The 11,996-nt window shown below is 32.3% G+C and overlaps 2 protein-coding genes across 3 annotated transcripts; both read right to left on the reverse strand.

Moving 5' to 3' along the window:
- Positions 1-1,787: 1,787 nt before the first annotated feature.
- Positions 1,788-4,620, reverse strand: LOC145033379 (lysophospholipid acyltransferase 1-like). The gene is made up of 8 exons (XM_078982015.1): positions 4,206-4,620; positions 3,672-3,727; positions 3,367-3,587; positions 2,849-3,266; positions 2,673-2,758; positions 2,391-2,454; positions 2,167-2,285; positions 1,788-2,034 (listed from the first exon to the last, which is right to left on the reverse strand). The coding sequence occupies exons 1-8, from the start codon at positions 4,502-4,504 to the stop codon at positions 1,897-1,899; spliced, it is 1,401 nt and encodes a 466-aa protein (XP_078838141.1). The 5' UTR covers positions 4,505-4,620; the 3' UTR covers positions 1,788-1,896.
- A 1,372-nt stretch (positions 4,621-5,992) lies between these two features.
- Positions 5,993-8,773, reverse strand: SAY1 (Ubiquitin-like superfamily protein). Of its 2 annotated transcripts, none has more exons than XM_078982691.1 (9): positions 8,613-8,773; positions 8,045-8,106; positions 7,468-7,950; positions 7,282-7,390; positions 6,949-7,170; positions 6,763-6,873; positions 6,523-6,666; positions 6,384-6,440; positions 5,993-6,281 (listed from the first exon to the last, which is right to left on the reverse strand). In XM_078982691.1, exons 1-9 carry the CDS (start codon positions 8,694-8,696, stop codon positions 6,174-6,176), a joined length of 1,380 nt encoding a protein of 459 aa, XP_078838817.1. In that variant the 5' UTR covers positions 8,697-8,773; the 3' UTR covers positions 5,993-6,173. The 2 variants fall into 2 exon arrangements, with proteins under 2 accessions (XP_078838817.1, XP_078838816.1); XM_078982690.1 differs by having other exon boundaries at positions 7,468-7,953.
- Between the last annotated feature and the right edge of the window lie 3,223 nt (positions 8,774-11,996).

Raw genomic sequence — 11,996 nt, forward strand, 5'->3', positions numbered from 1 at the left:
TTTGAAATTATTTTACTAAACTGGTTAACAAAATAAACATAAATAACTTTTTATTTCATGCAAGTGGTCGACCAATATATACACACATCCGAAGCTAACCTAGGATAGTCATTGTCCGTCTTTTGAGATTTACCCTATCAACGCACAGTCTTTTTAAGCACCTAAATTTCGATATCTAGTCAATTTGTCCCCATTTCGTAAAATATGTCTCTTTGTCTAATCTTCAAATTAGAAAGCTCTTCCTTGTTCGTACTTCATAGTGATGAAGTGAATGTTTTTTCCTTTTCTCTTTTAATAAAGTTGTTAAAAAGAACATATTTAATCTACAAATAAAAGTTAAATAACATTCGTCTTCCAGTGACGTGTAAAGTCGTTCATGGTTTTTTAGATTTCTGTTAGTACTGCTTACTCATATAATCGCTGACGTTCATAGAGTTTAATATCTAATGTAACCATTCTTAAATTGTTGAAGGATATTGAGATGGTCTAAAATATTATAGTTTTCATATGAAGATAATATAGTTCATTTAAAATTTTTGGTGTATATGCATGTGTTATCAATTCTATGAAACTCGATTCTCTATAAAGTGAACTAATATACATATATGAAGAAGAAGAAGAAGAAAACTATGATTTCATTTGTGCCATGTCGTTTTTTAGTGTGGATTTTCTTTCTTTAAATATATTTCAATGTCGGTCCGAAGCTAACTAGTGACATTCAGGTGCAGTTATTTTATTGGATTAGTAATCGATCGAATTTTGCTTGCCTTTTGGTTTTATAACCGTTTGTTGCTTTCTCCACTTTCTCGATCTTTATCGTCTAGCTTTTTGTTATCCTTTTTCTTGTTATATGTTGTTCTAAAAAGATATTTTATTTTGAAAAATATTCGTTTAAGATTAATATTTTATGATCTACATTTTTCAAATACATACATTTTGATATCTAAATATAAAAAATTGAAATATTCAAACCAACTATGTTCATTTTTTAAATAATTTCATATCTAATTTTCTAAATATGAAAAAGTTGAAATACTCAACCAAAAAATCGACGGTTCATGTTTAGAAAACAAGAAAATTAGATTTATGAGCAAATTACTGGATGTAAACTGGTCATTCTAAAAAAAGTCAATTTTTTATGTTTCATTTTATTCACTAAATAACTTAGAAAAAAAAATACATGTTATTTGATGAAATTTCACATCTTAGATAAGTTAGAAAAAAAAAATGTGATAAGTAAATATTAACAACACAATCCGACTTATTTTGACTTTCCTATAAATGTTTCATCAAATTGCACACATTATGTTTGTCTTGCACATAAATGTTTCATCAAATTTCACACTTTAGGGCTTAGGCCTTAGAATGCCGTTTAAAAAGGATAACTTAGAATAAAAAGTTAATGCGTCATCATAATTTAATTAACCAATAATTAAAATACGCATACAAATTAAATAAGTAAGGTCGAAAAACAAAAACAAGTTAATAATGGAAGCAAAAGTTTATTGAAAAAAAATGGAACAAAAATCCTCTTAACCTGTAAACGTGTTATATTCAGTCATAAAAACATAATTAGAAAAAAAAAATAATAGAAAAAAAATAAAAAAAATAAAAAATAAAAAAATCCTGATAACAGAACTTTATTAAATATAAATACAATAGGTTAGGATGTAATTTACTTTCCTTTTGTAGAAAAAAGAAGGAAATTATGTGATATAACTTGTCTAAATGTTTGACCTCTTGGAAAATGGTATAATGAATTTTCGTATGTATTAATTAACCAACAAAAAAAATCTCCAAAGTATACACATACTTTAAATACAAATTAATTGAAGTCTTAAAGTAGGAGAAAACGAAATATGCAATATGAATGAATGGCTGGTGTGATTAATTACCTCACTGTCCTTTTCGAGCTCTTGATGTGGACGGCTTTGGCTTAATAATGTTACCAAGGATGATCAAAACCACAGGAGCTATACTTCCAATGTAACACACACTCCCGTATACATTAATTGTTTCCTTTAGGCTTAGTACCTACAATACCAACCTACTTTCATTAATTTGTTCAACTTTTATATATATATAGCATCCTATATATTTTCATTTCTTAATTTTTTCCGTTAAAACTTTGAAAATATTTATTTTGAAAAAAAAAAAAAGACTTACCATGAAACCAAGAGACGAGTAGTTTAGAACAAGAACCGTGTAGGCAAAGTTAGAGAGCATAAGCATCTTCTTAACCACACGCTTATTACTTGGAACACAGCATTGCCATCTGTAAATGGCTGATCATATGTATGTATATATAATACACATAAAAAGATGTTAAATTCATGCATGTCACAATATATAACAAATTCAATTCATCGAACTAATGAAATAAATATTACCTCTGGAACCAGAAATCATCAAAGCAGATTGAACAAAGAAAATGATATACCCAGGATATAAACCCTGTCACAATATATATATATATATATATATATATATATATATATATATATATATATATATATATATATATATATATATATATATATATATATATATATATATATATATATATATATATATATATAACAAATTTACATCATCTTACATATATATTAACATAAAAAAAATTAAGCCCATTAATTATAATTACAAAAGAAAAAAAAAAAAAAAAAACCTACATGCCAAACAGCACTAACTGTCTGTGTTGCCAGCAACTGAAAGAAACCTGGTTTCTTCCCCTTTTGAACAAGCCTGTCATAAACATCTAAACATACATAGATACATACATATTAATATATATACGTAGAGTTTCATAATGAAGACGTATATATATATATATATAGAGATGACTTACAATGACGAAGCCATGTGCTGACGTGGATGTTCCATGCAAGTGGTATCTCAACTGAACTCTTTGCAAACTCAACACCCAAAATATCAACATTTATAGCACGTGCCCATTGTGGTGTTTGTGTGGGTGAAGAATAGTTAACGTTACTCCATCCACTGAAACCCAATCCGGAAAGAATCATGGAAGCTTCTGAAACCGACCATATGAAATAATATTTCCAACGAGCTGTAAAGCTACACATGTACTGATACATCAACCGATCTGTAAATCCTGAGTATTTGTACATTGGGTTGCTGAATGTTGATAGTGGATATTGGGGTATCAGGTGTAAGTATATACCCATACACAAACCAGCTTGAACAACAGCTTTCACTGTCCCCCCCAAAGGTGATGCTGAAGCTTTCTGTGTTTTATTCCAAATCTGGAAATATTTAAATGAAGGTTTAAATTCCTATTCATTCATTCATTCACATTTAAATCAACGAATTTAAATAGAATCAACAAAAAAAATATATACTTACACCCTTCCTTTCTGTCCAATCTAGATAATCTTTCATTTCATAAACTGGGCCAGCGAAGTGACTTCCACAGCAAAGGCAATATCCCACGTATTCTATGATTGAAGGCAACTTAACTAACCGGTTTTTCCTTTGGGATTCGCGTAAATCTTCCTCTTTTAACAACCCATCATTGTAGTTAATAGCGCATGAAATCACTTTCAATGTTATCACCATCATTGATCCTATAAGGGGGTTTAATTAGATGAGATGACACCATCTTAATTGTTGGACATTAGAGTAAATATGATGGTGGAGAAAGTGCTTACCGGTGGCATCGATACCTCCTTCCTTCCATGCATCCCCACTCATGTAGTATACATGGCTACATGTTTGCCAAAAGTTGAAAACAATCAACAACGTTTACACATGGAGCTTCGAATGAATTTAAACTAGTGCATACACTTGAAGAACATGTTTGAACATATATAAAATCAAAATCAAGATTAAGATTTATAGCTTCTTTTCTTGTAGCAATTTATGCTGTTAGTTTCTCAAACTATTTTGAATTTCAAGTTTTACAACCACCATCTCAATTGTAACAAAAAGTAAAACTATTCATCATCGGAAATTAAGCATTCAGACGTAATGATATATAGATGCATGATTTAGTTTTTCACCAAAGTCGTCATAATACTCTGTTCTTGAGTGACATCTTAATGCATGCCTCTAGCTAGCTACTCAATGAGCTTAGGTAATGTGAACAATATTCCCGTAATTTTACAAAATTAATCGTGATTTGTCGTAAATTAAACTAATAAAAGCAAGCTTCAAATTATATATAATGTGAATCACGTACGTACCATCCAATGAGGTAACCCATTGCTAACAAGAACGTAATCAAGCCGCATCGTCTCCGACAGAAGACCATAGACCCGTAGCTGATGATTATTGACACCAGGAAGTGCATATTGGAGGATAATCCGAAGGATAGGTAGGAGAGCGCGGCACCGGTTAATGCCGCGTACAGGTGTTTTCCGATGGAACCGCCGGGGACGAAACGGTGAAAGAAGCTGACAGGAATACTGGCAACAAAACATATAAGGAATTGGAATACCGGAACCGATACTCCGATCAGAGACGCCATTTCTTCCATCTCCATTTCCGTTAAACACGAACGCGTGATGATTCACGCCGAATCAGATGAACAATCTGGATTTGGAATTTGGGAAGGAGTTGTTGCATAGATCCAGACAATTGGTTGGGAAAATAGCACAAGAAAGAAGGTCATGGGGCAGGATGACACGTGGGTGTTTCTGATTGGGTTATAGTGTTGATTATGGGAGTTGGCCATTCCGCAGGCAGTTATAAAAGAGGGAATGTAATAAATTAGAATAATTCTTTTCTTATCCAAAAGAAATTTTACATATATTATTTTTTTTTCTTACTCGTATAAGATTATAACATGTTTTTAATTTTTTTTTTAATTTTAGAAATTGCCTTGATATATTAAATAAGAACATGAATATAAACAAAAAGTAGTAGGATATTTGATTTCTTTTTCCATAATTTCTAATAATAATAATAATAATAATAATAATAATAATAATAATAATAATAATAATAATAATAAATAATGATTTTTATAAACATATAAACGTTTACAAAATAAGTGGTCATTAAGATATTTAGGAATATATTGATTTCAACTGTTTTGTTTATGGATGGTCAAATTTTGAGTAATTTAGTTAATTAGTTAATTGGTTGATTTTTAGAGTTCATTGTAAAATAATTTTTTTTAGCTAAAAGGTATATTAGCCTAGCCATATAGTTTTTTTATAACAACTAACACATAGGCCTTCTAAATTCTACTTCTAAACTACAATTTTATCCGTCATGAGAATTGAGCTCTAAACCTTTTAGAGAGAAACACACTTTCAACAGCAGATACCGATCTTAAGTTCAAAAGTCCTAGATTATATTGTCTTATTTTAAAAGAATAAGTTATAAAACATAGTATGTTGGTCATATTTGACACATCATTCATAAAACATAATAATAAAGAAAATGTATTGATGGATTTGCCTATAATTTTTCATAAAACATAATAATAAAGAAAATGTACTGATGAATTTGTCTATAATTTTTCCTTAATTCATTACGTACTTAACGGTCCCGGTCAAGTTCCTTGAACAAAATTTTATTTTAATTTTTTTTAAATGAACTACTAAAATAAATTTTTGTAAAAACCCATCTTATCTTGTTTAGTCGTTTTTGTTTAAAATTTGTATAATGAGCAACCAGTTGGGCCAAGATGGACCAAACCGGTCTTAAAAGATCTGGTCCCAATCCTTACTGGTCCAGTAACGGGCATTTAATTTGTTTATTACCACTTTCATTTTCATGAATTAAAAAAAAAAAAAAAAAAAAAAAAAGGTAATTGGATAATTATTGATTTCGGGACAAAAGGAGTTTTAAAAAACTTCATTTTGGGCAACTGAAGTCTTTGTAGAATGTTATGTTGAAAGCTGAAACTATATTTCTATTTTTATGGTGTGCATTTTAATTGAGATGCATTGCATTTAATTTGTTATACTAAAAAAGTCGGTGAGACTGAGACGTGTGACATTACCACGTACCAATAAAAGCATAAAGAAACACATGCCCAATGTCCATATCAACTTCATAAATACAAGTTAAGTCACTTTACATAAACATCAATTCATTGCACTTGCACCCAATAGAGGAGGAGGCCCATATAATTTAATAACTATTTCATAATTTACATTACAGGAGATAATATTATATAACATATATCGGTTGGTTAATTGTTAAATTAACTCAAGAAACAACGCCTCCTGCTTGCTACTCAACCCAACTTCATTCAAGCTTAACTTACTTTCTTCATCACCAAAAGCACGACGTGGGTATGGTCTCACCTGTGCATCAAAACTTATTATATACTTTTTAGTAATAAAATCATTACAATCTTAATCGCCTAAAACAAATTTTTAAAAAGAACATAATAAGTAATTAATTACCAATCTGTACGTGGTAGGCTTGACCACTCTGCCAACATCAATGAAGTCAAACAGATACTGCCAGGGACAAAACAATCATTTCCTTTTAAAAAAAAAAAGGACAAACAACAAACAAAATACACGTCATCATGTTCTATACCTGTAACTTGTGAGATCTCAAGAACCTTCGACCACGTCGGCTTCCATCTGGCATCCGAACAAGAAGGCTGACTGCATTTTCATCATCAGGTTTAGGTTCTTCAGGAAGTGAAGCTTCCTTTGCTGTTAACTGCCTCTCAATTTCCTACAAATTAAATAAAATTAATTAACATAAAAATAAAAAAAAATAAAAAAATAAAAAAAATGAAAGATTTCAATCCGCTATAAATATAACAATTACCTGTTCTTGATCCAGTTTCTTCTGTGCCTCCTCCTCCTTTCGCCTTTCTTCTTCCATGGCTAGCAACTCCTTTTCTCTGTCAGCTTGCAATGCTGCAAGATATTCATCATCCTGCATAAACAACTTGTCAACACTTGTATGACTTAATTAACGACTTTCTGTATTAAGTCATTTAAAAAAGAATACCTGTTGTTCCCTTATCAACCGTTGAGCAGTGAGGGAGGGAGATGTAGGGCGTGGTGGCGACCTAGGGTAAGCCCCAACTCCAACGCCTCTATTGAAACCATTTTGCATGTTACGATGTCGCGCATATCGTACACGGTGTCCGATTCCTTCAGGAATTCCACCAAACATTGCAGCCTCAAGCATAACCGCTTCATCGTGTTCTTCAGATGACATGCCTCCCCACTTTCCATAAACAATCACCATGTAAAATAATAATATATTTATGATTTATGCACTCAACGAATTCAATTTATATTATAGTGTAACAATTTGAAAAAGAAGAAAGAGAAATACGTTGTCCACATGATTATTGATATTTTGCTGTTCTTCGGTATGCCTCACCCCCCTCACTAGAGGTTGCTCTTCCTCATTTGTATCTTCACTTCCATCCTCAACACCCAATCTATAAAATTAACAACAGCTTCAAAAATGTTTCAATGGCTTGACAAATTGATAATAAAAAAGTAGATCGGTATTTACCTTCCATTTGATGATGCCGATGCTCCTGCTTCTTCAACTACAGACAACTTAGAAGTTCTTGTTTCTGATTGTCCAGCTTCAGATTCTTGTTGTAGAGGTAGAACATCATCCGGTTGACTAATTTCAGCATCATGTTTGGAAGCCTCAATTGCAGCTCGGATCATCTCTTCTTCTATTCCATAATCAGGTAAATCACTAACTCCAGGAGCACTTGGAATCAAATCAGTGTCATGATGACTGAATAGACTTCCATTCTGTCCACTTAATCCTGCTGGATGAGAAGATCGAAGAGATGGGAAGTCATCATCATCATCATCAATACTCAGGGTCCCAGGATTTTCAGGCAAAGTTTCAATTATATTCTCAATTCTGGGAGCACTTGCAGGAAAAGGTAAGAATGGTGGTCTGTGATTTGTGGTTTCACTTGGCTCCTCATCTATGTCCATGAGATCCTCCTGGTGATCAGCAACGTCTGTTTGATGTCTGCTGAAATAACAGAATCAAATGTGTCAAGAAGGGAGATTAAACCAAACCAGGTTTATTATCTTTTTTCTTTTTGTTATCGAAGGAAACTGACATGTTTGTATCTCCTTGTGTAAAATGTGAATTAACTGCTTCATTGAGATTGCCACCATGCTCCTGATAATCAAATACACAAATATGTTTAGCCCTAGGCAAGAAAAGGGATATGGACATTTTGATTTCAATGTTCAAATCATTCTACTTGGCTATTAATTTCAAAGAGAAACACTTTCTTGAGAAAATGCCAAAGAAAAAGGTGTGTGTCTTTATGATTCAGAAAATCAATAACTCCTAAACTTCATAACAATTACTAAAAATAGTGATCAGGGAACTGTACAGGTTTGAAATTAATCTCCATGTATATCACTTTCTGGAAACACGAAGATTTAACATATAAAATTAATCAAACATTTGCATCCAAACATCGACTTGGAATACTGAAATATATGGAAGATAGCTTAAAACCCCTACATTCGATCAGGAATCAAATTTCAAACTCGAGAAAGAAGAACATAAATTTTAAAAAATACTAAAACTAATCAATGAAACGAGATTAACAATTGTCGAAATACAATAAGTTTACGATTTAAGATGCAATTGAAATATAACATCGGTAAAATTACCGTGAGTTTCTGAATAGCAACCAAACCCGATGAACCAGTTATACTCATGAACGTCTCGATTGATTCTTGATTAGGTGTTGCCATTCTAGAATTTTGAGAGCCAACTGATTAACTTTCGAAGAGGATGTCCAGATGATGTTTGAATGTATACATATGTGAAGGAGAAGATTGTTTTTTTCGTGTGCGAGAAATATATTCATATTGTTTAGTATGAAATGTATCGGTTTTGGTCCCTTTACTTTCATCATAGTATTTTTTGATCCTTTAACTTTCCCCTTTTGATTAATTAATACAAGGACTTGATATCTTTTCAGTCGGCATTTTGATATTCGAATATAAGTGCATTATGTATTAAGACTATAGATAAATAATGAGATTATGGGCCTTTAGCATAACCATAGGTGTAGATGGTGATACATCCAGAAAATTTTCAATTTGGTTCGACATTTTGAATGAAAATGATATTTAACCAAGATTTCTAAGGACCTTTATAGTATTGAATTGGTCTTTTATAAAACAAAAATATCTATAAATATTTAATAATAATAATAATAATAATAATAATAATAATAATAATAATAACTACTTGAGCCGACTTCGGCACTTCTAAAACTTCAAAAGCATTATAAAGATTTAATGGATGAGAAAACAAGATGATGGACTTATTAATTGCACAAAAGGAAAGTAAAAAAATGTTAAAAGCATATCTTTTTTTTTTTTGAACCGGAAATTTTATTAAGAAAATGCCACCAACTAGCAAAATGCTAGAAGGGGCAAAGATAAGCATAGTATTTTACATACAAACAAAAGGGTTCATACACTATTGTACTCATTGATAATGACATTTTATTCTTTTGTGTTTGAGCCAAGTGAACACTTTGGATTTAACATTATCTACAACCATGGTTGAGAAGCTTCTCCGCTTCTTGAAAATTCGGTCACATTTTACCCTCCATATTAACCACAACGCACCATAGCAGATGGCTAGAAGATTACTTCGCTTTTTAGTGCAATTACCCTAAATTTTTACAAAAGTAAGCATTTCTCCAATACTATCAAATGTGGGAACAAAAATACCACACCAGTGAAATACCCACTTCCATACAGAGTTTGGAAAGGGGCATTTAATTAAAGCATGTGTTGCATTTTCATCTTCTTTGTCGCAATGCTCACACTTGGGTGATTCTGTTAAGATTCCTCTTTTTTGCAGCGCACAACTAGTAGGGATTCTATCCATATTTGCTCGTCAAATAAAGTAGTTCACTTTAATAGGAACATCATGCGTCCAATCGATTAGCACACTATTTGTAATTGCTTAGAGGTTATCAATCAATCTTCTTATCTTATCAACATGGTATTTGTTATCATTCGATAGGGTGCAACTCCACGAATCTGTCCCTATGGTGAGTTAGAATGTACCAAGTCTAGAGACTAACACATTGGAGTCCCTAATGTGATCCATAGAGAGCCTTGCCTTCATGTCCCATTCCATACCATCGATTAGGATTCTGTCATTCACTTTGCACTTCTTCTTTTTCTCCAATTGATATAACCCAGGAAATACGTTTCTTAAAGGCCCATTACTGTACCATTTATCAATCCAGAATAGTGTGTCATCACCTTAATGTACATGTTTTACAATAATATCTTTTGTATTGATTCCCATTCTTTTCAGTTCATCACCTACCCCTGCAATGCTTTTCCATCCTAGGAGATGGACTTACTAGCCATATAATTGGATGCTTTTATTTTTAATATTGTGAATTCCTTTTATTACTCTTCCCCATAACGTGCCTCTTTCAACTCTCAATCGTCACCACCACTTGACAATTAGAGATAGGTTAAAAGCCTTGAGTGATCCCAGCCTAAGCCCTCCAACATTTTTTGGTGCTACCACTTTCTCCCATACCACCCAATTAGTCTTTCTCGTTCCATCCGTCCCCGTCCGTCCCCCCCCCCCCCCCCCCCCATCACACACATAAGAATTTCCTTCTAATTTTCTCTAGTTTATCGATCACCCCACTTGGTACTATAAAGAGTGAAAAGAAGAAAGACGGAAGACTTTCAAGAACAGCCTTCCTCAAGGTTAACTGACCACCCATGGAAAGGTTTTTGGCCTTCCATGATGATAGTTTATTATAGAATTTCTCCATGATAGGTGCCCAATTCTTTTTTAACTTCATATTCGCCCCCACTAGAACACTGAGGTAAGTGAATGGTAGCCCAACCGATTTACATCCAAGTGGTGTTACCCATCTATTTACCTCCTGCATATTCGCTCCAATTCCAAAAGCATATCTTTTTATTAAATTCTAGAGCATTGTTCATTGCCATGTAGAGGTGCACAAAGTGAGTTTTTTGAAAATAGGATTGGTTTTAAAACCGATTGGGTTTGGGTCAATGAAAGTCAAAATCAGTTTGAGTTAAAACCACATCGGTTTCAAATAGATTTTGGATCAAAAACATCAAAACCTATAGTAACGGGTTAAGATCAGTTTGAAACTAGTTTGGTGAAATCAGTTTTAAAAAAACTATTTTCTCGCTAGTTTTTCGTATTTTACCGAACGTTCTTTCGATGTCGGAATTTAACAAAACTTTAATGATTGATCAGAAACGGGAAAATAAGTCAAATTCATGATTATTCTATGAGCTAATGTATTTTTCATACGTTCGGACGTTTAGGAGGTTCAAAACGATATTTTTCAACTTTTAATTTTCATAACAATATATTTTAGGTATCTCATATAATACAAAGGGGTGAAAATCGATCTTGTGAAACCTCTAAAACCTTGTATAAACAACAAATTGAAGAAGCAATATATGAAAATAAAAAATTATTATATGAAAATCAGCTTTTATAGGTTTAAAAACCAGTGTCTAAACTAGTTTTCAAACACGTTTTACTAGCAAAATAACTAAAGTGGTACAAAGTGGTGGTTTGGTTTCAAAATGGATCAGTTCCATCCAAACAGTTTATAAATCGGATCTCTTTTCGGTTTTCAAACCAGTTTCATATCATGAATCGGTTTTTTTTGTGCACCTCTACTGCCATGGTGGGGTCAATACATCCTATTACAGCAACGTATATCCACTAATGGTTGTAGTTGAGATGACCCAACTCTAGTAGAGTTATGTTTAGCTAAAACAAGTTTGTTGGTTATAAAGGATCAATGGGTGTAGATGATATTGATTGGCTCATTTGAGTATTCTAATTTGATTTCAAGCCTAAATATTGATTAATAAGAGTTCAGAGTCACCCATGAGTATCCCTATAGACACGGCCAATACGTTTGGTTTTGAAGACCCTATGCAAACTATATAAGAAAAAAAAACATCAATACTATGATAGGATTTGACTCCTAATAGATCGTCGTTAATCATATT

The sequence above is a fragment of the Lactuca saligna genome, chromosome 3 (genome assembly GCF_052625555.1).
Source record: "Lactuca saligna cultivar CGN05327 chromosome 3, ASM5262555v1, whole genome shotgun sequence".
In the NCBI taxonomy this organism is placed as follows: Eukaryota; Viridiplantae; Streptophyta; class Magnoliopsida; order Asterales; family Asteraceae; genus Lactuca; species Lactuca saligna.